We start from the raw sequence: 25,850 nt of genomic DNA, 5'->3' as shown, positions 1-25,850 counted from the left end.
CACACGCACGTCCGAAGTAGATACGTTCACATGCACACCTATGTGTATATAAATAAATACAAAAAAAACAATACAGCGACAACGAGAGCAGCAGCAGTCAGAGCAGATCGAGTTGAGTCAAAAAAACATACTCACACAACAAAACAATATTGTCTATATAGAAAAAGAAGCCGATATACGCTCTCCATTTCCATTCCATGTATACTACACAGAAGAGTGTGACATCTTCTGCATGAATTTTTTTTGTTGTTTTCAATTGATGCCATTATGGCTGAAGAAGTAAAGGTAGTTTTAAAAAGAAGTGAAGATTCAAGTTTTGGTTTTTCGTTGTTGGGCACGTCTGGATTGCCCCATGTTATTTACGATATCATCGAAAATTCACCAGCTGCCGAATGTGGAGTGGTAAGAGCATTCAGTAAAATCGATGTATTCAATTGATTTGTTTAAAACGATGGAAGGAAAAAAAATATATTTTTTTTCAAGCCCACATCCACATCAGTATATTGAGTGTCAGCTATTGTATCAAATAGTTACCATTTGTTCACCTAATTTGCATTTATTTCGATAAATATGTTTTTTTATTCGGTTACACGTTTGTAAATTAGTTGATGTTATTTTTGTTGTGTTCATATTTCGGCTTGGTTGCGATTTCGGGATGTGTGTGTGTATCTGTGTGTTTTTTTTGGTTTAACTTAACAAAATTTGACAAGATAATATTTCTTTTCCGCTGGGCTGAAAGTGTATGTGCTCATCGAACACATTTCACATCGAAAATGCAAATTAACATAATTCCATCCATTCATATATTTTTTCGTAAATAAATTACCAAAAAACCATATTGGAATCAAATGTTGATTTCAGTTGAACCAAAAAAAAAAAATTAATTAAAAAAACATAAACATGGTGTTTGTGCTAATGGAAAACCAAACCAAATCAAATGCAAAAGAAAACGACAACGAAAAACCATAAAGTGCCATAAACAAAATTATTCACTTGCTACCACTTTCGTCGATTGTTTGTGTTCGTAATACACAATCGTTTGGTTCGTGTGACGAATAGTGATGATGATATGCCATATAAATATATAGATATATCTATATACACATATAGATATTTATATGTATACATATAAACGGTATGTGTTGCAAAAAAAATCATATGCGAAGTGAATCGAATAAAGAGAGAATAAAGGCCAAACGAAGACGACAACAACAACAACAACAACAAAATAGATCAATAGCCACAGTTTTTATTTGGCTAGATTCGTATTCACTCTCTTTACTAAGTGAAATTACGGACTACGCCCTCCAAACCATAAACAACTGGCCACAGAGAAGAGAAAAAGAGAGCGAAAGAAAGAAAGAAAAAAAAACATTAAACAAATGTATACACAAAACATGAGGCCAATTTGTTGTTGTTTTTTTAAGAAAAAAAAAACTGATCAAATTTAATATGTGCCCACAAATGTTAGAGCGAAATGTTATGCTGGTGTTGTGACTGCATCAACATTAAACGCGATGTTTCATGGAATAAACTGGAAGTGTTTGGTTTTCTGTACGCAATTCATTTTCCAAAGCGAACATCAAGTACTTTATATATACACTTCAAAATGATGATTTCTCTTTCATTTCTCTCATTTCTTTAATTCGCCGTTTAAAAACGCGATTACCACACCAATTCTAAGGCATTACTATGCCATCTCATATGAAAGCCAAAAAGAAAAAAAAATTCTGCATTTGTACGCAAGCACCCGTTGCATATGTTCCAAAGATCAGACAAATCGATTTATATAGATTTTGCAAGTGTATGCAATATATATATAACAGAGAGTATATAAACGAACCGAAGAATTATAGTATAAAAAGCGATTTAATTAAATCTTATGCCGCCATACAATAATTCAATTTGAAAATCATTCGATAATTAAAGAGCTTATCAAAATTGTCGATGCAACCAAGGCGGATCGAATTTCTCTTGTTTTCGGTGTGAGAAATTGAAAAACGAAATGCACGGCACGTTTTAATTGTAATCAATAGAATAACTGGTCAATGGCTGGCACACCATTTCGGTGTCTGATGTGTTCCACCTGTTTGTAGTTTCGTTTTATTTTTTTGTTGTTGTGTGTGTAGAAATCAAATGCGAATGATTTGCAAATTATTTTGTTTTACAGGTAGAAGCCGGCGATGTTATTGTTAGGGTAAATGGAACAGATGTACATCACTTTACAACCAAAGAAGGTATTTATTGCTCAATTGAGCTTTTAACTCAAAATACGTGTTTAATTATTTTTCAAGATGCCAAGTAAACGTATGCTTCATTCGTTTGAATTACAGTGTTAAAATGTTTACGGCTATCACAAGATCCCGTAACGTTGGAATTAAAAAGAGGTAACGAAAATGACATCAATTTATATTTATATAGATTTAGATGTATAAGTTGGATGGTTAATTAAATGTTGTGGTATTGTTTATTTGATTAGATCCTAAAATAAAGGAACATGTCCAAAATTACCTAGAGGGCAATCAACATTCGGATAAAAATCGCATAAATTCAACGTCGTCACATGTGTCGCGTTCAAGCCATCGAGTGACATCATCAGAACCAAATCAATCCAGACCATCACGCATTCCAACCATAATACGCAGTCCAATACATAGCTCATCAAAAAGTTGTCCACAGTCACCGCACGATCAAAAATCGAACAAAACATCACAACAAATTCAAAGGTCAAACGGTGGCAGTTCAAGTATATTCGGTTCACATGAATCGTCTGTGAAGAAAAAATGCGGCTTTGAAGCATATATGATGACCGGTGATTTGATATTAAATCTATCACGTAATCAACAAAGTGCTGACATTCTAACCACACAATTTAAAAAGGTAATGCAATGCATTTGGATTTTTTTTTGGTGGGTGATACGAATCGGTTTTATTTCATTTGCAGATTGATAGTTTAAGAGACTCATCGAAACGAATGAATCGACCGAGCAATGGTATTGCGCCTCACGCAAAAGGTGAATCAAGCCCATCGCCAAGTTATTCCGAAAACAGTGATTTAGTGAGCTCAATCAAAAAAATTGATGTCGCTTCGCCAAAAATAGGTTCAAAACCATTCAAAAAACAATCCAATAGTAATGAAAGTGATGTATATGTGATTAAAAATGAATTTGATTCGGGTACACGACCTGAAGTGGTCAATTGTAGCGATAACGTTGACTGTTCATCGATCCACACAAAATATGATAGCGTGCAGCCAAATAATGTGTTCAAAATGGAACAGCTGCCAAAATGGAGCAAAAATTCGATACAACATGACGAAATGAATTCGAAAAGTAGCTCTAGCCAAACGAATTCCACATCATCCACGTCATCATCATCCACAACAAAAACTGACGATAGCACTTCCGCTGAAAATTGTTTATCGTTGCCAACATCACCGGCATCCCTATCGACGCCCATCGAAACGGATGTAGTATTTCGTCGAATGCAACAATCGAATCCAATTCGAAAATGTGATGTATCTGGTTTTCGAACCAGCCGATCCGAAGATCATTTACAACATACTCAACGAGATATTATCGATTCGATTGTACCAATCGATGTCGACGAAGATGTTAATTCATCGTTAAATACTCTGCTCGATACACGTGATGAATCGGAAAGTACACAAAGTTCCAGTGATCGTGAACGAATTGTATGGACATACAATGCACCGATTGTTACAACACAAGCAACAACAGCCACAAATAATTCACAATCTTTTTCAAGTTCAATCAGTTCATCGCCACAACACACCGATACACCGGCATCACCAACATCCGTATCAAGTTCAATAATGTCATCAAATTCGGGCTCAAAGGATGCCCATGGTACATCAATTGGTACAACACAAAATTTAGTTTGTCCCGTTAATTGTACGGATCTTAGTGTATCCGAAGCAGTATCAAACATTTCTAGTCCTGATTATCAAGACGATGAAAATTTGATGAGCACAAAAGATATGTGCGGCATTGGTATTAGCGATTTAAGTGATTCAGATTCAACAATTTTAGTATCGGATATGGCCACACAACCGGATCGGAAACATCGACACGATTACAAGGTTATGATCAAAGTGAAAGGTGCAGATATGTCGCCAAACGGTGTTAATGGATCGGACTTTAAGGATTCAGAAGACGAATTAGCAACATTAACGGAAGACATGCCAAACAATCATAACGGTTTTGAAGGACATGATTCATCACCACCCGTTTCGGACGATGGCAGTGACGTTGAATCGTTGCACTCGTATCACTATTCACCGAAAGCAGTTGATCTACCATCGGCTGTTCGACTTGCCAAACGGCTATTTGGTCTTGAAGGTTTTAAAAAAAGCGATGTATCGAGGCATTTGAGTAAAAAGTATGCATAGCACTCCATTCCTATCCGAGATTTTTTTTTTTTTTTTCATTAATATTCATTTTTACACATTTCGTAACAGCAATGATTTTAGCCGTGCCGTAGCTGACGAATATTTGAAGCATTTTAATTTTGCAAAACTCAAATTGGATGAGGCTCTAAGACTATTTTTGAAACAATTCTCTTTATCGGGAGAAACACAGGAACGTGAACGAGTTTTGGTACATTTTTCAAAACGATATTTAGACTGTAATCCAGGCACATTTAATTCACAAGGTATGTTTGTCGGCTCTTTTCGTGTTTCTTTTTTCTCTCTCTCTCGTCAAATTAATTAATATTTTCCGCTCATTTGCAGATGCTGTCCATACGCTGACATGTGCAATAATGCTTTTGAATACGGATTTGCATGGTCAAAACATCGGCCGAAAAATGACGTGTTCAGAATTTATTGAAAATTTGGGCGAACTCAATGACGGCGAAAACTTTTCGAAAGATATTTTGAAATATTTATACCAAGCGATCAAAGAACATCCACTTGAATGGGCACTGTAAGAAACATACATTTTCTTACTCTTACAATAATATGTGTGGCATGACTCAATGACTAATAAAAAATTTGTTACATTTTACAGTGATGACGATTATTTGGAACAAAAGCAAGATGGCGAGAATAGCAACCAACGAGCGCAGGCAGCAAGTCTTTTAGATACGCCACAAAATGTGGCCGCTATCGAACATAAAAAAGGATACATGATGCGAAAATGCTGTTATGAAACAAATTATAAAAAGAGTACGTTTGATTTAAATGGACAAAACGCATGTTTATTTTGTCTTATTTGATATGTTTGTGTCTTTATTTCGGCAGCTCCATTCGGAAAACGTTCATGGAAAATGTTCTTTTGTACATTGAGAGATTTAGTATTGTATTTACATAAGGATGAGCACGGCTTTAACAAAAAACAAGTAAGATCTCACCATTTCCATTTTTGGCATGTGTCATGTTTCTGAATTTTATTTCTTTTATACTTGTTTAGATGTCGGATAATGTGCACAATGCAATTTTCATTCACCATGCATTGGCAACAAAAGCCACCGATTATCAGAAGAAGCAGCACGTATTTCGATTACAAACTGCTGACCAAGCCGAGTATTTGTTCCAAACCAGTGATTCAAAGGAATTGCAGTCGTGGATTGACACAATCAATTATGTTTGTGCTGCATTTTCAGCGCCACCGCTTGAGGGTGGTGTTGGTAGTCAAAAAAGATTTCAGCGGCCTCTTTTACCGAACTCACATACGAAACTTTTATTGGTTGGTTTTTTTTCTTGCGTTTTTTTTTTCACCATCTCTCTATGATTTTTTTTTATTTCATCAAACAATTTTTTCTAAATCCAAATCTTTTTTTTTAGCGAGAGCAATTAGCATCACATGAAGGGAAAGTTGCACAACTGACCAACGAATTAACGGAACATAAACGAAATGCACCGCCATCGAAAGGTCTTCAACTACAAAATTATGTTGAAAAAGATATGTACTTGCAATATGAGGTAAATGACATTTTTTTTTAAATCGAAAAGTATCATCGTTTCCCATTTCATTGGAAAGATGGAAGCCTAATTCAATATTCGATCATTTTCAGTTGAAGCGCTACAAGACGTATGTGAATATTTTGAGTTCACCGCTAAACGGTGATGGTCAAAATAATTTATGCGATGAGACGAAAATATTAAATTTACAATCGCATAGCGTGAATGAGCCCAATGTCAATTATTATCACCATCAAACCAACCGAACAACTCCTCAATATCGGTCCACAGCTGATGACTCAAACAAATACGAACTGGCTAATTTTTGATGTACGAACTGGTTAAACATTTCTGAGCATTTATATATTCCGAATTTCAATAGTAAACAGAATTAGTATTTAAATTACTAAAACAGATGAGAAAAAGAATGAAAACACACTCACTCACATCCACACCCACACACACACACACACACCAAGATTTAATAAAATCTGTGAACGAGAGCGAGCGAGTAAAAAAATTATGAAAATGCTATGATATGATATGAAAACAGTATGGAGTTCATGGTTTTAAAATATATGAAATTCTGTTGCTATTCTACTTTAAAAAAAAATTATATGCAAGTTCAAGAGCAAGTAAAAATAATTTAAATTTAACAAATAAAAAAAAACAAATGATTTATAAAATCATTATACATTCTGACACAGGCTAAAACTTTAGCTGCTGAAAAAAAATGTGCATAAGGTTCGGGAAACATACACAATCTATAACGAAATCGAAAGTAAACGAAAATATAGAAGTCAGATCGAATATAATAAAGCTGAATTCGAAAATGAAATTAGTTATTTATGCCTATTTATTTTATAATTCAGAAAAAAATAATTTTTAGTTTTTGAAATTGTACCTATTCTATGAAAAAAAAAAACAACAAAACATTATTGTAGAATCAATAAAAATACCAACAAAAAATTGCAAAACAACAAATCGATTTTTCATTGATTCAACACAATTTTCCATATAATTAATTCATATTGTTTTTTTTTTTGCAAAAAATGATAATAATTTAATGTATATTGAACAACACGTGTTCAAAATAAAGTTTGGCCGTTCTCCATCCATGTGATTGTATGCATATGGAGTGAAGCATTATGCATGAATATCATTTCCATATATAAATTGTCAAGTTGAATAGTTTCAAGGCCATTAAGTATCTTGGAAATCGAACATCGACGTTTGGCACTACCACCTCACGTAATAACCACATCAAAAAGTGTACATTTGGTGAAAAGTGTTTGTATTATATTTAAAAAACGTATTGTAAAAGTGTTGAGCTTATATTGGAAAAAAGAACGCACCCGAATTGTTACCGCAGCAGAGACTTGGTGTCATGCCAAAGAAAAGTGACAGTACATATAGAATTTGTTTATAACTTCATTGGTTTTTGGTACAACACAAAAAATTGTTGTAGGTTTTTACCTTTTTGAATTTTGTGATTGAAACAAATCGGCACAAAAATGAACGATCCAAATACGATAAATTGTCGTATATATGTGGGAAATCTGAAGGAAAACACCACAAAACCAGAAATACAGAACATATTTTCAAAATATGGTTCGATTCTTGGTATAATGTTAAGCCGAAATTTCGGCTTCATTCAATTTGAAAGTGAAACGAGTGCAAACAATGCGATCGATAATGAAAATCAGAAAGTGTACAATGGTCGTAAAATTACGGTAAGCAAAGTACAGAAAAAGGGTGCACAAAAACAAATGGATAAAGGTCCACCGACCAATAATGCATCGAATCCAGACACTGGCAGCCAAAGTACACAAAACAATCCGGTGGTAAACACAAATCCACCGATTCCATCCAGTAATAATGCGAATAGCATTCCATCCAGTAATAACAATAATGCATTACGAAACAATAATAACATGGGTAATATGGGAAATGTATCACAAATGCAAAATACATCCGGCAATCATCAATCGAGACAACAACAACCAATATGGCGAAATCGAAACAATAATCGCAACAATATGAACAATGAAATGAGTTTGCACACAGACCGGGAACGATCACCACAACGTAAGTAACCATACAGATTGGCTAAAATTTTCATATAAATAAAGAAATATTTTGCTCATATTTCAGGACGTGAAGGAAACAATGACAGATGGAATCAAGATAACCAGGGCAGTGGTAATTTCAATCATTTCCGTAATAATAATCGCAACAACAACAATATGGTCGGCCACAATAATATGGGCAACATGATGAATCAAATGATCAATATTAAAAAGGAAACTATCAACAATAGTAGTGGTGCCGGTGGCAGTGGCATTGCCAGCAACATGGCCAACAATAGCAACAACACTGGAAACCAACAAACATTCGGTTTTCCCACTGACAATTTCAAAAGCGTCCTGAATGGTGGCATACTCCGGGGCTATGCTTCGGCACGTGAAATACGTGCAAAATATCCGAATGCAAATGATTGTGAAATTGTTGTGCTTGAAAAGCATCTGGTGTAAGTTGTTTCTGAATGAATTTAATTTATATTTAAAAAAAAAAAACAAAAACAAATGATAAATTGGTAAATATTATCAAATTGCAGCGATTATGCGGAATACATTGAGAGTCGTTTAAAACGTGCTGCAATCACAGCCGATCTTCTATTTCCGAATGCCGATCTAACAATTGGAAAAATGTTAACAAACATATCGAATCGCGGTGCATTATATGCTGTTATCATTCAACCACAGCACAAGGAAAATAATAGCGTTACATTGAACATTTTGTATGGTATACCAGCTGAACATCGTAATATGCCATTAGAAGATGCCATTGCATTGATTATTCGAAACTATCAGCATTTGTGCCAAGGTGAAAATGGTGATGTGATTGGTGACACAGATGAATCACCATACGCTTCAATTCCAATGGCAAATGTTCGACATCCCGATTCAGTTCAGCATTTGATCAATTTATTGGCCGACAATCGAACATTAACGGTACTTCAATTGGATTGTATCTTAAAATATTTACAAGAACGACGAGAAGCACAATATAAATTTGAATTGGGCGACACAAATCTCAATGTACAACAAACGTCAGCGGTTGATAATAAATCGACGGTATTGCCGAATGAACAAAATAAAACCGAGACATCGACATCAGCCGCACCCGTTGAACCACCAAAAGTCAATCCAGAGGAGGAGATTCAAAAGAAAATTCTCGAAATTCTCAACAAACCAAGTATTCCAAACATTAAACCAGACACAAGTGCTGATAAATTATCAATTGATAAGAAGCAACCAGCCACCATTACATCAGAATTGAGCTCAACCAATCGTCAAGAACCAAAACTATTGGCCAAAGATCCAAATCTACGAAATGTCTTAGATTCACTTATGCTTGATGATATTTAAAATGTGAACTCAATTTCAATTTCAACTTTTTTAAGTCCGTTTATTTTATCACATTTGCTTTATATATTGTGACTCATTCTTGAATAAAAATAATAATAAAAAAAAACTGAAGAAAAAAAATTCTAAAAGAATAAAAAAAATGTTTGATCAATTCAATTTATATAGTCAATTGTCTTTTCACAACTCTTTTATACACTTAACTGTAAATGTATGCAATCAAAGGCGATATTCAGATTATACATAATCACTATAGTGACTGAGTTAATTGCAATTATTTTAATCGGTGCTGAAATGGTGAAATCATAGAAATAAGTCATGCATACATTTCAATCAAGTAATTATCTCATTGATGACTATGATTTAATCGATTCCCATTTGCTGTCATAATTTAATGAGTTTTAATCGTGTATTTAGCATGCAAACTGCTTTTGAAGTGTTTTTTTATTTGAGACACATCGGATAGACTCGGTTCCATTTACCGCACGAATTGTCACTACAAATGAAAGTTCCCGTTGCTGGAAACATATTTACATCCATGTTGACTTTTTCGCTCATATTAAAGTCATGTATATGATTAAATACACGTTTTACGTACTGAAAAAAAAATTGAAACCAAATGTATTGTGATAGTTTTATACACTGTTTGTTCGCTTTTTACAAATGATCTTACATAATTCGAGACCGAAAAATTTAATGATGGTAACCGTTTTGCCTTATTGATTCGATGTTTCAAGATAATCGACTTGTTAGAATGATGTTTTTAAGTAATATTTTTAATTTTTTAGTATTAGCGTTTTTTTGGATATTAGAAAATCGAATGTGACGTTTCTTCCGACTTCTGATATAGAAATTCATATTTTTTAATTCTAGGCCATTTCAGCTAAATTTTTTTTATTACAGGAATGGTTTGACAACATATTCACCGAATTTCAGATGATTTTTTACTATTTTTTTTTTCTTTCAAATAAATTCAAAAAGTCAAATAAAATGATAAAATAAACGCAAAATCAAGTAATTTTTTTCCGAATCCATTTCATTTATTTTGGTGATTTTCACACATTTAATTGTTATTTTAAATTTTGTTCACGTTTTTATTGACATGATGAAACCATTGAATATTTAGCTAAGGAAAGAATGGTTTCGAAAAATCAGAAAAATTATGATAACAAATGTCATTATCTACGAATTGGTGTGCGGCTGAAATTATAATAGGCGAATTAAAGAAAGCATCAGTGTTAAAATTGTAAAATCGTGCATACATTTCAATCGAGTAATTTTCTCATTAAAAATATGATTAAATCGTTTCACATTTGTTGTCATGATTCAATATGTGCACATTTTAATGATGCATTTAGCACATAAACTCCTTTTGAAATGTATTTTATACTTTAGTCTGCCAATGAAAAATCACTACACAATTTGGCGTCACGAATAAATGCTACCATTACTGGAACCATTTGAATCCATGAATTTTTCAACATCGCATTTGAACTGTGCAGCAATCGATAACCAAATAATTTATTTTATGCAGGCATTGTTTGATTGATACGAATTCACTAACTGTATGAGAAGACATATATTCAAGTAGACAAGACCTAACCAAAGATTCTAAAGAAATTCATTTTTTTTTTAATCAAAACATCTTGTTTCCGATTTATTTATTTATTTGTGCAGGTAAAAAGAGTACCACATAGGTAGTCTCATTAAAAACCCGATTTTGTCACAGTTAAGTAATCAAAATAATGTATGAAATCACTTCTTTTTGCTTAATGTTTTCTTCATTGATTTAGCTACTTTTGCTAATTTGTTAACTCGTTTTTGAAGTCCGCTACCTGTTTTTTCGAACATACCGGTTTTCAGCGTTCCTGCATCAGCTTTCTATGATATGCCCGGAATAAGATAAAATTTAAAATAATAAATTTTCGTGAAAAATATGAAAACAATTAACTTCACAAATACCTCGTGATCTTTATCGTATTTATCTTGGGCGATTGCTAATTCTTTTTGGCATCCTTTGCATGCATTACCGTTACAGCACATTTGATTTTTCTTTATTTTTCGCTTGAGTACTTTATAACGAGCGTCCATGTGCTTTTTGTATGCAGGATTATCAAACTGTTTATGGTCAGGGTCATCTCCAGAAAGTTCCTGTTCTTCTGGATCTGAGCATCCGCTCATTACGCTGCCTTCTTCTTCTTCTTGTTCACTATCAGAACCGGCGTGGTTCAATCCCACTACCTAAATAAACAGAAAAATAAGTTTATATTAAATCATGAATTAATTGACGACATGTTTGCTAGATGCGAGAAGTTGTCTGACAATTTAAACAATTGATTATGCGTTGTATGCGACTTATTTGGCATGATTGAGTAAATGAAAAGTTTAGAGGTGAAATACATCTAAGAGCTGACTTTTAAATGCAAAATGATAACAAATCCCAAAAGGATAATTATCAACTGAAAAGCTAAATGAAAATATGTGCTTGAAGTTGATATATGACGTGGACCATTTGATGTCGAACGGTATCGGCACCAATCGTTACATATTTTAGAGCGTAAATTTCAAAAATTCCACACATGATATATCGTTCGTTCTCACATTTGAAATTGTACGTGGCGCAATCCACATGTTCAATTCTTTTTATCAACATCGAAAACCTTATACAAAGCTTTTGAGTCAAAATAAAATGAAATTTAACAACATTTTATATTTAAGGTGTTTAAGTATTAATTAAATTAAATTAATTTTTATCTTAATACTAATATTTTCTTGATATTTTTTCAACTAATATTTTTCACACTTACCGCAAAAATCACAAAGAGGAGAATAGAAGTCTTGAGCAAATTCATTGTTCAATAATTGATTTTTCAGTTTCGATAAAAGTCTGAAATATACTGATGAAGATAACGATAATTTCAGGATATTTATACTTGATAAAGTGTTCACCGTCACCAAAAAAAAATGTGTCATTCCACCTGAGCAAACATAACAGATGAAACGTAATCTTCTCGGTTATTTTTCTAATTTATGAAGGAACTTATTGATTAAATAACAAACATTTTTCATAATTCAAAAAAATTAAAATGTAGCATGACATTGTATTTCATACCTAGCAACAAAGGTTATTAATTATTACAATAATAATAATTATAATAATATTATTTTTTATCGAACAAACACAACCAAATATAAAGTGTGGACGTTTACCGCAATTTTCATGAACAATAGAAATTTTTCACTAATTTGACCTATTTCGTATTTTTCAGAGAGGAATAACAACTGGCATCTAAATTGACGCAATTCGAAATTGACGCAAATATTTTTGTTTTTATTATTCTACATTATTTCTATCGATCGTCATTATATCATCAACGTGTATCATCTTTGCTAAAACGATTAATTCCACGCTTGAAAGCGTCAACGGGCTGGGCTGAATCCATGAAATAATGCATTAGAATTTTGCATCATTAAATCCCTACTTCTCAAACGACCATTGCTAAGAATAAATAATTTTACGCATTCATTTCTTTTTTATAAGTTTCTTCAAATTTGGACAGCCGATTTTGTTTGATTAAAATTTTAATATTTTTGTCACCTCTGCTTTATCCGTATGAAATAATGTGTTTTGTCATGAATGTGCGTAATACTAGAGTATGTGCGTAATACAATTGTTAGGCTATAGAAATATTTGAAAACAACCTTGAAAAATAACTGACACAACTGATCGCGATGATCAAGACAACGTTTTAAATTGATTGTAATAAGAATTGTTAACTTTTTGGCGGTGGAATAAACAATAATGAATGATAATAATTAAGTAAATTAAATTTTGCATTTGTCACATTGCAAATGATTTCTTTTTTTTTATTTTGGCAAATGAACGTGTTTAAACCATTTATTTTGATGGTTCATGCGTTAAACTATTGTGAAACTGTCTTACTTCATTATTATCTTTTAATTTGTTGAGTGTGTGTATTTTTCTTTAAAAATCTTTTCTTCAATCGTACGACACCGTAATGCAAGGCGCATGTTTTCAAAATTGTCATTTTTCATTCGACATTTTTCCCTGTACATTTCCAGATTTGTGCATCATTCGTTCGTTGCTTCGATTAAGGCATTTGCACTTATTTCCGATGTAAATTTGAGTGATGTCTAATTTGTGACGCGCTTCGTCAGATTGCATTAATTAAATATTGTTTCAGAAAGTGTATTTAGAAAGGAAGTCATTCGCAACATCAATTTCAGTTGTACGGCCAAAAAGGAGGACCAAAATGCATGTATTTATTTATGTATACTGGGTGTCATTTGTATTGGTATACGATGGTGTGTTTGCAAGTGAACAGAGAGAGAGAGAGAAAATAAAAATAAAAGCCACATTCGATTGGGCCATTCAATGTCTCATTGCATTTTGCATGTTTCTTTCTCTTCTCTAATTCATTTGCAAATATCGTTTGCATCTATTTTCAGATTTGCAGTGTGGCGACACTAATTACTGATTAAATATTCTTTCACATGTGAGCATCGAGCTAATTAATTCATTAATTAGAGATATTATGTTTATCCAACACAAAGTTGTTTGTTTTTGCATTTTGCTTAAATTTTATCGCTCAATGTTGGCACTCGGCGAACTGAATCACTCAATAAAAATCCGTTTTGAGAGCGGCAACATTGGATTGGCATAATGTTCATATGCACTGCTCACTGCTATAGGTATTTGCGTGCTGGTGTGCGTGTTCATATTTTGTATAATCTTTTCATTGAGAAACATTTCGTTTTATGTTTCTGCTCATTTGATTTGTGGCGAACGGGCTATTTAAGAGATATAAATAAGGATTCAGTTCAATTAAATGCTAACACACAGAGAATATTGTATGTACACAGTTTTGCCAGTGTATCCAATTTCGAAACCGAAAAATTGTCACCAATTTCCAACACATAGCAACCGCATCGTCATTCACTTTATGCGAAAATTAATTAGCAAAGCACTTATATATTTCAAGTGATCCAACTCCACCATCATTTAGAGCGTATCACTTTTTGCCGTTGATTTTTCGTGTTAATTTTTCTCGAGCCGTTTTTTTCTTCTTCTTTTCTTCGTTTGTTTCAATTTTCATAAATTTAATAAATGCACCGGGGAAAATGGTGCGCTTTGTGTTGTTGCATACAAGGACTTTTATTTCGTGTCATTTCTCTCTCCCTTTCTCTTTCTCTCTGTACGCTTTCATGATTACAAATTAAATATTAGAGTTACACAATTTAGATTGAGCGTCTGCCAAAATAGATACAGATACAGTTAATTGACGAGAACACTGAATGACAGGCATGTGAAGAGAAGACATATGGCGTATTTGTTAGCTATAAAAATGAATGCCATTCTACTTGCAATGTTGATGCAAATGACATTATTTTAATTACGTTAAACGAAATAAAAAGTGACAAAAAACGAAAATCTGACATCGAAAATGTCGATCATGATTTGTTTTTTTTCCTCCTTAAAAACGTTCAGATAGAATCATCGTGCAAGCGATTTGAGCTTGTAATACAACTACTTGTACAGCCGATTCATTTATTATATTATGAACCGAAAAAAAAAACGAGAAACACTTTAAATGAAACAATTTTAAATATTCTGACAACGAGCAGACTGAAACGATCGCTGCGATTGCAATGTGACAGATGAGGATCGTCAAATGGAGTCAATGTTTGACTAAATTAAAATCTAATTGCATTGCTATGCGTAACGAAATCGATTATGATCTCACAATAGGCTTGAAATGAACAAGGATTGTGGCCCATATTGGGAATGCACATAACAACCATTGTTCGTCAATATTTCATTCAACTATTTGAACCACGGCAATTCGCTCACTCATTCTATTTCAGTCTCTTCCGTCAATAGGCATGCGTTTAAACGGTTCTCAATAAACATTTTCAAGGTGGTACTTAATTAAACAGGATGCCCTTTCGACGTAGCTACTACAAAGATGCTTTTGGTTGTGTGCATCCCATTGTCGCCAATCAAACATTGCCACCATTAAATCACTAATCACTTAATATGGAAAATATTGTTCGTTAGATTGAATGCATCCATTTCTGAAGTATAGTTCTAGAGAAAGACCAGGCGAGAGAGAGAGAGAGAGAGATGATTTTTGCACATGCATACAAAATGCATTGATGATCCGAACAAAGCGCATCGTCAGCTCAACTTCATTTTTATCGAAAACAAAAACGGAATAAATGAAAACTCTGTGAATTAATTGAGTTGTTTAACCCATATTAGTTACGGTGCCTCAATGTGGCTGTCTAGTAAAACGACAAAAGCCAACAAGAGAGTGAAAAAAACAACAAATTTCAAAACGATTGACTGCACAAAAACACACACAAATGAAATGTGAAACTGAGATGAAGTGCAAAGCGCCTTTGTTGCACTTCAAACGATGTTTCATTCAAATATTTTGTTTGCTTGACAACACACACATGCACATAAAATAACAACAATTGCCTCGTATAACCACCTTTCATTCGTTGTTACCCTCATTTTCAATGGCATCCATTGTGACCAGTTTGTCGCAGTCAATTGGAAACCTCTCGAGAACAATATAAGGAGTGAAGAGAGTCGAACAAAAATTGATGATGTGTCCCAAAAGTGAAAAGACTACGAAAAAAGGCAATCATCAAATCATGGGTCGTGTTAATAATCACAATTAAGATCGTATTCAATGAAAATTAGGCCGTGTCACAGTTTAATTTTGAATACTTCCAAAACTACATCACTTTATTGATTTTACTACTCAGAAATTTCAAACATAGAACACATTGTTCATCTATCTTGTCAACGATTCGATTATAAATCTTCGTCATCATCATCGAAATTATTACCAGCAAGCCCATTTGTTTGATTTTCCACCATTCGATCGAACCACTTCCTATAACATACATTTGAAAATATCATTCGAATTTATATTAAATTGACGCTTATTTAACATCATTAAATTATGTGTGGTGAGTGGTGAGAAAGTAGAATGAAATAAAAATGAAGCACAATATATAGAGCGAATTAGCAACAACGGTATAATGAATAAAGCAAAGCAACATTTGGAAGCGAAGAACAACTTGGCCTGTTTAATTGATTAGGTAATCGCTTGTTGAGCCAAAAGTTGTCGGAAATTTATTTCGAAAAATTGACCACGGAACACGGTGATTTAAGCATTTAATCATGACAGCCCTAAAAAATGTAAGATTTTTTTTTTTTCGTTCGAGGAGCTCAAAATTTTATGTTTCTCATTCATTACTGATGACCACCTAGGTGGTTCGTTCTGCTCAAAAATAATTACGTAGCATCAAATGGACGTTCTCGCGGTCGATTCTTATGTTTTCGCCCCGTTTTTCTTATTCCTTCTCTATATCGCTCTCTTCTTTTGTTCTTCGTTCGGATTATGCTCAGATTCAGTTGAAACATCTCATGAGACATTATGAGAGATGTATTCATGGTTTTATATCATTTTGTATTTCACAAGGTGGTACAAATTGGAAGAAAAATCATTTCAAAATGACCGGTAGTGTAGAAGTGGTCAATTTCCATTTATTTATAAGGTTCAATGCGAAAAGATGATTTATTTGCAACTAGCGAGACATTCGTTAAATAAAGTTAGGGTTTTTTTTTGTTTTGAAATAGTTTCAACGAATTTAAATGGATGAATGACCTTTAAAATTATGCAAAATAATGCAAAGGTGTATGAATTGATGATGGGTGTTTGTTTTTTCAATAAAAACGGCATCCATCGTTGATCGTGCCACTGCTTGTATCTTCATTTTAAAAGTGATTTATTCCACATTCATCAATGAAAATAACGTAAAATTCAGCTCACGGCAATATTCCAAATATTATTGGCTATCGAAAGAATGAAAGAAGGAAAGATCGAAAACAAAGAAAGAGGTCTTGGTAAGCGTCTGAATTCATTCATGATGTTGGAATGCAAAAAGTGTCAGTAAAACCATTTTGTGATGACACCGAGTCGACACACTATGTATCTATGTTTTCGACGTGGTCATTTTCGTATGTAATCGATCGACGTCTGAGAGATAAAAAACCAAAACAAAATTACAAGAGAGAGGGACAGAGAGAGAAAAAAAACCCCGAAAACGTTTCTGCTAATAATATCATTATTGTGTTATTTTTTATTCTCTCATGCTTCGCTTATAATAGTGTTCTTCTTGCTGGATGGTGGCGAAGCGTGAACCGATTCAACAATAAGTGATAAAAAGGGCGGCGCCTCAATTAGACAACACAAATAAATGTATATGATTTTTGCTTTTGATTGCTTTCGATGCGAAATGTGTAATCGAAGGCGAGAAACCGAGCGAGAGAAGAAAACACCGAAAAAAATAATAAATTGTTTTCGACACCTTTGTTTAAAAGAACGAAATAATTCATCCTTTGAGTAAACTTTGAGTTTTATGCATTACGCTAGCGCCTTTCATTCCATTTCGATTGGCGATCGAAATGTAAACGAACGATCGAAATCCATTAGACCAAAGATATGAGCAAATAATGGCTTAAGTGCATTATAATTCGAAATCTTATCTTGCAGCCATATCGATAACGGACGATACGTATCAGAGTGATGAGCCACTTATTTTTTTTCTAACCGAATATTTTTTTTTTTTCATTCATTGTGATGCATTTTTATTGACCACACGGCGAACAGGTCAAGGTGCTACAACTAAGAATTTTTTTATCGACTTAATAATGGGTTGTGTGAAAAATTGGACCATTTGTATTACCTGTTGCCCAGACACCTTATCCTGTATTCAGTTCTAACACTTGCACTGTCTGAGACGGATCAGAAGCTTTGAAACTTGAATGACGCAGCACATTTTATTGGACCCGTATTGCTAATGAAATTATAATCGTATCGCTGTGTCGGTTCCATTACAAACTCGGTATTTATTCAAAGAATTAGCCTGTCATGGTTTCTTCAAATAAAATAAGCAATTGGATATAAAGAAAGACTCAATTAAAATTATATTTAGCCAATTGCCGCCGATTCACATGTATATATGAATGTATCTGCCTTTTTACATAGATTTTTTTTTATCGTCCTGAATTAATTCTGTTTGATATATGATGAAAACACCACAGGATGGCAAGTTTAATGTTGAAATAAAGCAAATACATCACAACTATCAATATTTATTTTCCATACAAAGTATGTTCGATACAAAGTCGTAAAAATCCAACATTTAAAATAGTCTCGGTAATATTTTATCACAAAAATGTCTTTTCATATCTTTTTTTTTCTTCAAATAAATGATGATGATCGTGTACATTGATGGTTATGTGTGACACCCAGAGACATAAAGGATGACATTAAATAAAATAATTTGTCTTATAAAGATGTGCAAGACGTGTTCTTTGCATGCATGAAAGAAGCCATAAGAAAACCATAGATTTATTGCCTAGAACGATAACAAAATAAAATTCACATATAGTTGGCGCTGTATTATATGCAAACTTGTTTTCCGCTGCAACGGACTAAGTAAAAAGTATACACTTATTACATAGAATGTAGCGCCAACTATACGTGAATTTTTTTTTTTTTTCATTTTAGGCAGTAATCTCATCGCTTCTTTTCAAAAAAACGTGTGTTTTGAAATTTTTTGAGAAAATCTGGTCACAATTTTTTTTTTTTTTAAAACAAAATTTTATAATGAAGAAAACTCACATACGTTTTTCCCTTCAATTTGAAATATCAAAGATCGATTTCTTTTTGAAAAAAAAAAAAAAAAAAAAAAATTTCAACTCAATTCGTATTCGTTCATATTGCATGTTTCTAAAGAAACCCGTCTTCAAAAACATTATTAGGCAATTTTTTTAAAATTTCAGCATTTATGTCTCTGGGTGTCACACATCTTACATTGATGTTGAGAACAAAGAAGCAAATGTTTGAAATAAATCATTGATTTAACCATTCACATTGATGTATCGCATAAGAATTGAACATACATATAAATAAAAAAAAACCCAAAACACATTCAAAATGATAATTCGAATGGCGTTCATTAAGGTGTTTTCAGTTGTAAAATTCATATTTACAACAGTGCTAATTCGCTTCGGCCAAAGCCTTAATGCATGATATTCGCGTGTTTGTTGTAATAACTATACAGAATGGTGATGATAGCTCGATAGCACTTAATAGCAAACTTTTCACCGTTAATTCACGTTCAAAGGCCAACGATTTATTGCATTAAAATCACCCAACACTCAAATTGACAACAATTTTCGTTCTTTAATTACGATTAAAGTGATATTTTTTTTTGTAGTTATTGTTGTTGTTTCGAGTGTGCCATTCTGCCATTATCCAAACGTTTTTACCAATTTTATGGAAACTAAATGCTATGGAAGGTATGCCTTTACATGTGATAGGTGTAGTCGGTCTGTTTGATCATATTAAGCGTGAATGCATACCCAATTCTATCCATATTATTCTGACTACATTTGGTGAAACAAAATCACAGTACGGTTACTTCCATTTGTATACGTGTGGTGTGTATGTTGTTTGAGAAAGCGGGGAAATGCTCTGACAACAGAAAATATATATATAACGACTAACTTGTAGCGCGCAAAATGTCCAGATCGCCTCTGATCTGCGATTTTTTTTTAATGTCATTTTGTTGTTGTTTTGTGTATACGACTGTTTTTTTTTGTGTCTTTCACCATGTCAACTCGGAAAAGGCGAGACTTTCTGTCATTCATTCATTTAAAATGCATAAAAAATGAATTATTTACACAAGAAATTGCATTTAGTGTCACATAAAAAAATTCGGGTTAAGCATTGTGATGATAATAATTAAATGGCATATAAATTGTGGGTGACCTGAAATTAAGTTATTTCATTGAATGAATTCGCTCGTTCGAAGGAAAGGAGAGCACACGACGAAATAAATAAAACAACGCGGAGAGACGACAAACACGATGGAAAAAATGGGAAATGAAAACGATTGAAAAACCAATTGAAAGATTTTAGCTATCGCATACAAATTACGATTTAATCGCCGTTTAATAAATCATAAAAACGTCAATTGGCGTTAATTTCCAAGTCATTACATTAGCCATATATTAACGTAATCGATGTATCGATGCAACACACGAAACGAAAAATAAAATCGAATGGTGAGTACCGAGAGAGCATAGTGCGCGCGAGAGACCGAAAACCAACAGAATAAAAGCCGTGTAGCAAATGATAAAAATATACACATGACGAAAACATAAAAAGCTATATAAGCTGAATAAGAAATAAGCAGAACGATTTTGTATGTGTGTGTGTGTGCGCGCTTCTCTCTCGTGTGCTGAGCACAAAGCCAAACGAATCAACGCACAATACTTTTATGAAGCTTTAATGCGATCATCGTGGCGAAAGCACCATACGATCATTCACAGGTAACAATATAAAAACAAAGGCCAAGAAAGAGAGAAAATGAAAAGAAAAGAATGCATTTTGTGGCGCGCGGGCAACGCGCATAATGCATAAACCAACCACCCAAGTGTCGGTGCCTTTGATCTCAACAGCATATAGTTGACTTGAATTGAGTTTTGCTTCGAAATTACTAGGCATTTGGAATGGAATCATGCTCAATGCGTACCGATAAACAAATGCATATCACCCGAGGAACCGTGGCTGGGAAGTGGTTGTAAAGTATGCATGCAATATTATTTGCAGCAAAGCGTCACACTAACCAGAAAACCAGAACCAGAACCACAAACAATGTATGGACCACGACAAACGATTTGTATTTTAATCATTTTAAATATGCAAAAGAGACGTGTGTGCCAAACGCCAAATAGCCGATAAGCAGATGAACGGACGTGAGGACACGAAGACATGCATCACGCTACTACAAAATTCAACTCGTCTAAATCACATGATTTGACGTAATTAATTCGAATCAACGACCAAATACCAATGCCATTTATATTGCGAATGCGACAAAAAAAAACGAGAAAAAACAACAACAACAAATTAGTACATTACGTTGAAAATTTCCGAACACTGTTACATGCAATTATGCAAATAGACCAGTGAATTGCAATAATCGTTGCCAAATGATTGAAAAACCGTTTATACAGAAAATTACTCATTTCCAATTTAGCGTTTATTTCGTGCAGCAAACGGTGGTGAGTATCGAAAGCAATAATCGGACTGCCATTTATCTTGTCATATTTTGACGAAATAATAAAAAATGTCTTGTATTCCTTTTTTTCTCTCGGCTTATGAAAAAAAAGAAATATTGTGAATATTTTAACCAAAAATATTATGCTGTCCTCGCACTAAACATAACTTTTTGTGAATGACATTTTCACAATTAAAAACCAAAAAGCAGATCATTCTTTTATTTTTTGTCTCATTCATTAGTGCAGGCCGATTGAGTAATTTAACCGAACTATTCCGAGACACCTCTGAACTTTTCCCGCTTTGGATTATTATATTTATTAAATGAGAGAAAAACCAGCGAAAGAGACGAAAATAATCGGACGAAAATGCGTTTGAGAAGCTCACTAAACAAAATTACTAATTATATCATAGTCATTATGATTAAAATTATCATAAATGGCAGTTATAGGCATTATATCTTTTCGTGGCTGGTAGTCCTTCCCAGCTGTAAGCCCTAACATTAAGATGTGCGTGTAACGATCATATTTATTTTGATCACCAATCGAATTAAATGAAATGGTTGGAAAAATTCCATCGGAGCCAGTGTGAACCAATCGGCGGGCATTAGAAAAACACACATTAAAATTGTAACTGAGAAGATCTTTTAATGTTTATCTATCAGAATGTTTGTTTCTTCTCTGTGTGTGTAATGAATTCGATCCATTCATAAACGGATGCGATGGTGCGTTGTACATTGTCATTAGTTTTTATTATGATTTATCATAGAACATATTCGAAAAGTTGAGCATTTATTTTCACATTACCCGCTTTGTTCATAATTTGGCTACCACTTTCCATCTGTACGTATATAACAAGAATACCGTAAAACCAACAAAATATTACTTCATTTCTTGTGTTTTTTCTTCGTTCATTGAGTTATTTCTCTGTCTCAAATGATTCAATCATATTTTGAATTGATTCTATTTGGATGTCTGCTTCCATCGAAGTGTATTTTTTGTTTGATCTCACTGACTGAAATTAAATGATTTTTGACCACCTATATAAAACGATATAAAACGCACGCAATGTCCAAACCCAAAGAAAAACTCCGAATGAAGGCCAACGAGTAAAAAAAAAGCGGAATCAAAATATGCTGAAGTGTGAACGGCTCATCGATGTTTGTTATATTTATTTCTCACGTTTAACCGTAACGACTTTTTATTATGATTTTCCGTTCTTTAATTTAATATTTTTCATCCGTGTGACCGAATTTTTGTTCGATTTGTTGTTGTTTTTTCCATCATTTTTTTTTTCTCCCGTTCAATTATCAAGTGTAAACATTTCTACTAAAAAATAAACCATTTAAATGAAATAAACTTCTTTTTTTTGTACAAAAACGCGTTTGAATGATGAAAGAAATAAATGAATCATTAAATCGGTACTAATTTTTCTCTTTCGAAAAGTTCAAATACTAATATAATATTGTTCGTATGGCCAAAGTGCCAATGTGCAATTGTGTGTTGTTGTATAAAAGGCACTAAAAGCCACTCACAGCACTGGTTAATTGAAAGCCACTTTGATGCAAGTGCGGTCGATTTGCATAATCATTAAGCGCACACCGCACTTATATATCAAGAGCTGTGTTGCATTTTTATCGCTTATTTGCCCTGTTGATATGGTCATATGCAACGCATGAATAATTGAAACTGTAAATCGTGTACTGGCCGAAGATAGTAGTTATTAAAGACATCCACTTTGATGATTCATCGATGCAATAAATATGTTTTGAAAACGGAGCCCCGTGTTTTGTGCCACAAACTTGCGTTACTAAATACATTGAATATGATGCATAAATATGCGATATATGCATAAATTGTAATTGTCTGATATGATTTTAGTACCCCACGCAATTTGCCGTGAGGAGCGAGCGAAAAGTGGTGTAGAAAATGGAAAATTCCGCTGAGATGATTCTTGTGTGCATAGTTTTTTTTTTCTTAACAATTATCAAATAAATTAGCGGCAAACAACAAAAGAATTCTCTTGAAGTTTTATTCAAATAAGAAGAAGCGAGAGAGAGAGAGAGAGAGACAGAGAAACAATCAACATCAATACGCGCTTTAACAGTGAATTGGCATGATTGTTATGTATTGTATGTGCGACTTTTTCTCGCAAATTCATGAAATTTAAATACGGAATTTGGTAAGTCATTGAATGAAAGAAAACGTCAGTGATGTATCATGTATAATTGATCAACAAAGTCACCAGATAAAAGCTTCTTTTCTTTGTATTCAATCATTTCACTTTTTTTTCTCTCTTAATCTCTCTTTTCGGATTTGTAAATTAATTTGAAGATATTTCCGGCGAACACACAAAGCGGCACCAAACAAATAGTAAAGCTAGTCTACTTGCGGCGCAACAAAATCAAACAAGAACTCATCAAATGTGTTAATGTAAAAGACAAACAAAGCAATAGAAATTAGGCTTAATTCACATACATACAAAAATGAAGAAATGAATTGAAAGTAAATAGTCATTAATCAGATTGTGTTGTTGTTGTTGTAACAATTCAATTTCGGAAAAAAACCATTTGATGCACTTTGCTTCGATTGAAAAATAAAATCAGTGCAAAAATTACGCAATTGGGGCAAAAAAAAAAAATCCAGTACCAAAGGGGTCATTGATTTTTTATAACAACATAAATTGTATTATATCGTCTTTTCAACAGAAAAATGCGCTGCATAAAAATGATCGCGTCTGAAATGATCAAAACTAAATTCAATAAATGTTTATGATTTTATAAGTGGCATGTTTATTTGTCGGCATCCATGGTTTTCATCAACCGACAACGATGGTAGTGGTCAGGCGATGAGGTGAGAAAAGCGGTAAAAACTCTTTCATCTTTCATACAATTTACTTTAAGTAGTATGTAATATCCTTTTTCATCTAACAATCGTCCGATTCTTTCTAATGCATTTCGGATTATTCTCATGTTGAATATGCGACCGAACACATATTACTGAATCGCATTCCAATGCATGCTATGTTGTGTGAGCATTTGCATCCAATTAAATGTTTCATTCAACCATGTTTTGTGTCATAGAACAAAATTGTCGATGAAACTTATAACACTTATTAATAATGAATTTCCGAATTTACGCATTTGTTTTTCATTCCACAATTGTAAAAGCACTTTCAATCTTCACGCTTATTTTGATTTAAGAATCGGAAGAGTGTACATATCCAAATTACAAACACGGACTGAACAAAGACTGGCCGAACTTCACTGTGGTCCATCATTTTTCATATTGAACCGTAATGCCATTCACTTACTTTCTATTTGTTGTTATATTTATTTTCATCAGATGTAATCAACGATTTTACAATGCAAATAAAACGGCTGATCTCTTCATTTTCGATCGGCAAAACAAAAGAATGTGCGTTCATGCCGCCTTTCATTTACTTTTTTTTCCGCCGTCTTATACGTGAACTTTTTCGGCATGTATTTTGAATAAGATTATTGTTCCATTTTATGCATTAAACAAAAAGAACATTGAGTTGTTAAGACCAACTGGAGTTCCCCGAAGCCAATAAAATAAAAATCATATACTGAAATTTTTCAATGTGAAAAAACAAATCTATTACAATGTTTTAATTAACGAAGAAAAACACGGAAAAATTATCGAGTCCATTGGTCAATATTTATTTACATGAACGGTTCACGTGTCGTGTACATGTGTATGGTAGTGATCAACATAAAAACGATCAATAATCTCTTTGATATTATAATTTATCTCGATCACAGTACGGATGGCGGGAAAAAAAGCGATATTATGCTGAAACCACACACATGAAAAACAATTGATTGGCTATGTATTGACCATTTCGTCTCCGTTTTTTTTTTTCACCAGCCATTTTTCATCAAATTGATTGATTAAATTTTTATTGTTAATTTAAAGAAAACGTTTTCATTTGGCGTCATGTTTGTAATGTGAAGGCGATACGTGTGGTACAAATTAAAATGTGTATGGGCCGAAAACATCGTGTTGGGCACATCATTGTGGTTCCCCCCCATTCCATTCTCCACTCGATCGCGGCAATCAATACAGATATCGGGCGCTTCTTTCGTTAAACAGCAAAGTAAAATACGACAATTTATTTTAAACTTATTAGCTGCCGCTTTTCTTTTATCCGATCAAACCGGCCGATTCGATTCATACTTTTTGAGACTGGATTGGTAGGTGGGTCAGGAAATTGACTTAACTTAATGAACGAAAAAAAATGCTGTCGAATTTCAATTTGAAAACCACACCTAGGCACTATAGGTCTGCTTCACTTTGCACAATT

General features: G+C 33.3%; 3 protein-coding genes across 4 annotated transcripts; 2 read left to right on the top strand and 1 right to left on the bottom strand.

The window, feature by feature from the left end:
- The first annotated feature begins 209 nt into the window (after positions 1 to 209).
- On the top strand, positions 210 to 6,764 carry LOC116352596 (exchange factor for Arf-6). 2 transcript variants are annotated; one of them, XM_031785327.1, is made up of 13 exons: positions 210 to 402; positions 2,171 to 2,237; positions 2,334 to 2,387; positions 2,480 to 2,880; positions 2,945 to 3,914; positions 4,053 to 4,401; positions 4,481 to 4,674; positions 4,754 to 4,946; positions 5,031 to 5,188; positions 5,264 to 5,361; positions 5,433 to 5,708; positions 5,807 to 5,944; positions 6,037 to 6,764. In XM_031785327.1, exons 1-13 carry the CDS (start codon positions 268 to 270, stop codon positions 6,250 to 6,252), a joined length of 3,249 nt encoding a protein of 1,082 aa, XP_031641187.1. In that variant the 5' UTR covers positions 210 to 267; the 3' UTR covers positions 6,253 to 6,764. The 2 variants fall into 2 exon arrangements, with proteins under 2 accessions (XP_031641187.1, XP_031641179.1); XM_031785319.1 differs by having other exon boundaries at positions 2,945 to 4,401.
- A 439-nt stretch (positions 6,765 to 7,203) lies between these two features.
- LOC116352142 (probable serine/threonine-protein kinase DDB_G0278509) lies at positions 7,204 to 9,452 on the top strand. The gene is made up of 3 exons (XM_031784485.1): positions 7,204 to 8,011; positions 8,078 to 8,453; positions 8,541 to 9,452. The coding sequence occupies exons 1-3, from the start codon at positions 7,438 to 7,440 to the stop codon at positions 9,352 to 9,354; spliced, it is 1,764 nt and encodes a 587-aa protein (XP_031640345.1). The 5' UTR covers positions 7,204 to 7,437; the 3' UTR covers positions 9,355 to 9,452.
- A 1,548-nt stretch (positions 9,453 to 11,000) lies between these two features.
- LOC116352380 lies at positions 11,001 to 12,282 on the bottom strand. Its single transcript, XM_031784928.1, has 3 exons — positions 12,159 to 12,282; positions 11,314 to 11,592; positions 11,001 to 11,232 (listed from the first exon to the last, which is right to left on the bottom strand). The coding sequence occupies exons 1-3, from the start codon at positions 12,201 to 12,203 to the stop codon at positions 11,107 to 11,109; spliced, it is 450 nt and encodes a 149-aa protein (XP_031640788.1). The 5' UTR covers positions 12,204 to 12,282; the 3' UTR covers positions 11,001 to 11,106.
- Positions 12,283 to 25,850: the final 13,568 nt, after the last annotated feature.

The sequence above is a fragment of the Contarinia nasturtii genome, unplaced genomic scaffold, assembly GCF_009176525.2.
Source record: "Contarinia nasturtii isolate CC-2019 unplaced genomic scaffold, AAFC_CNas_1.1 Cnas_scaffold_78, whole genome shotgun sequence".
In the NCBI taxonomy this organism is placed as follows: Eukaryota; Metazoa; Arthropoda; class Insecta; order Diptera; family Cecidomyiidae; genus Contarinia; species Contarinia nasturtii.
The sequence above is the reverse complement of the archived record's forward strand: the minus strand, read 5'-3'. Positions and strand labels throughout refer to the sequence as shown.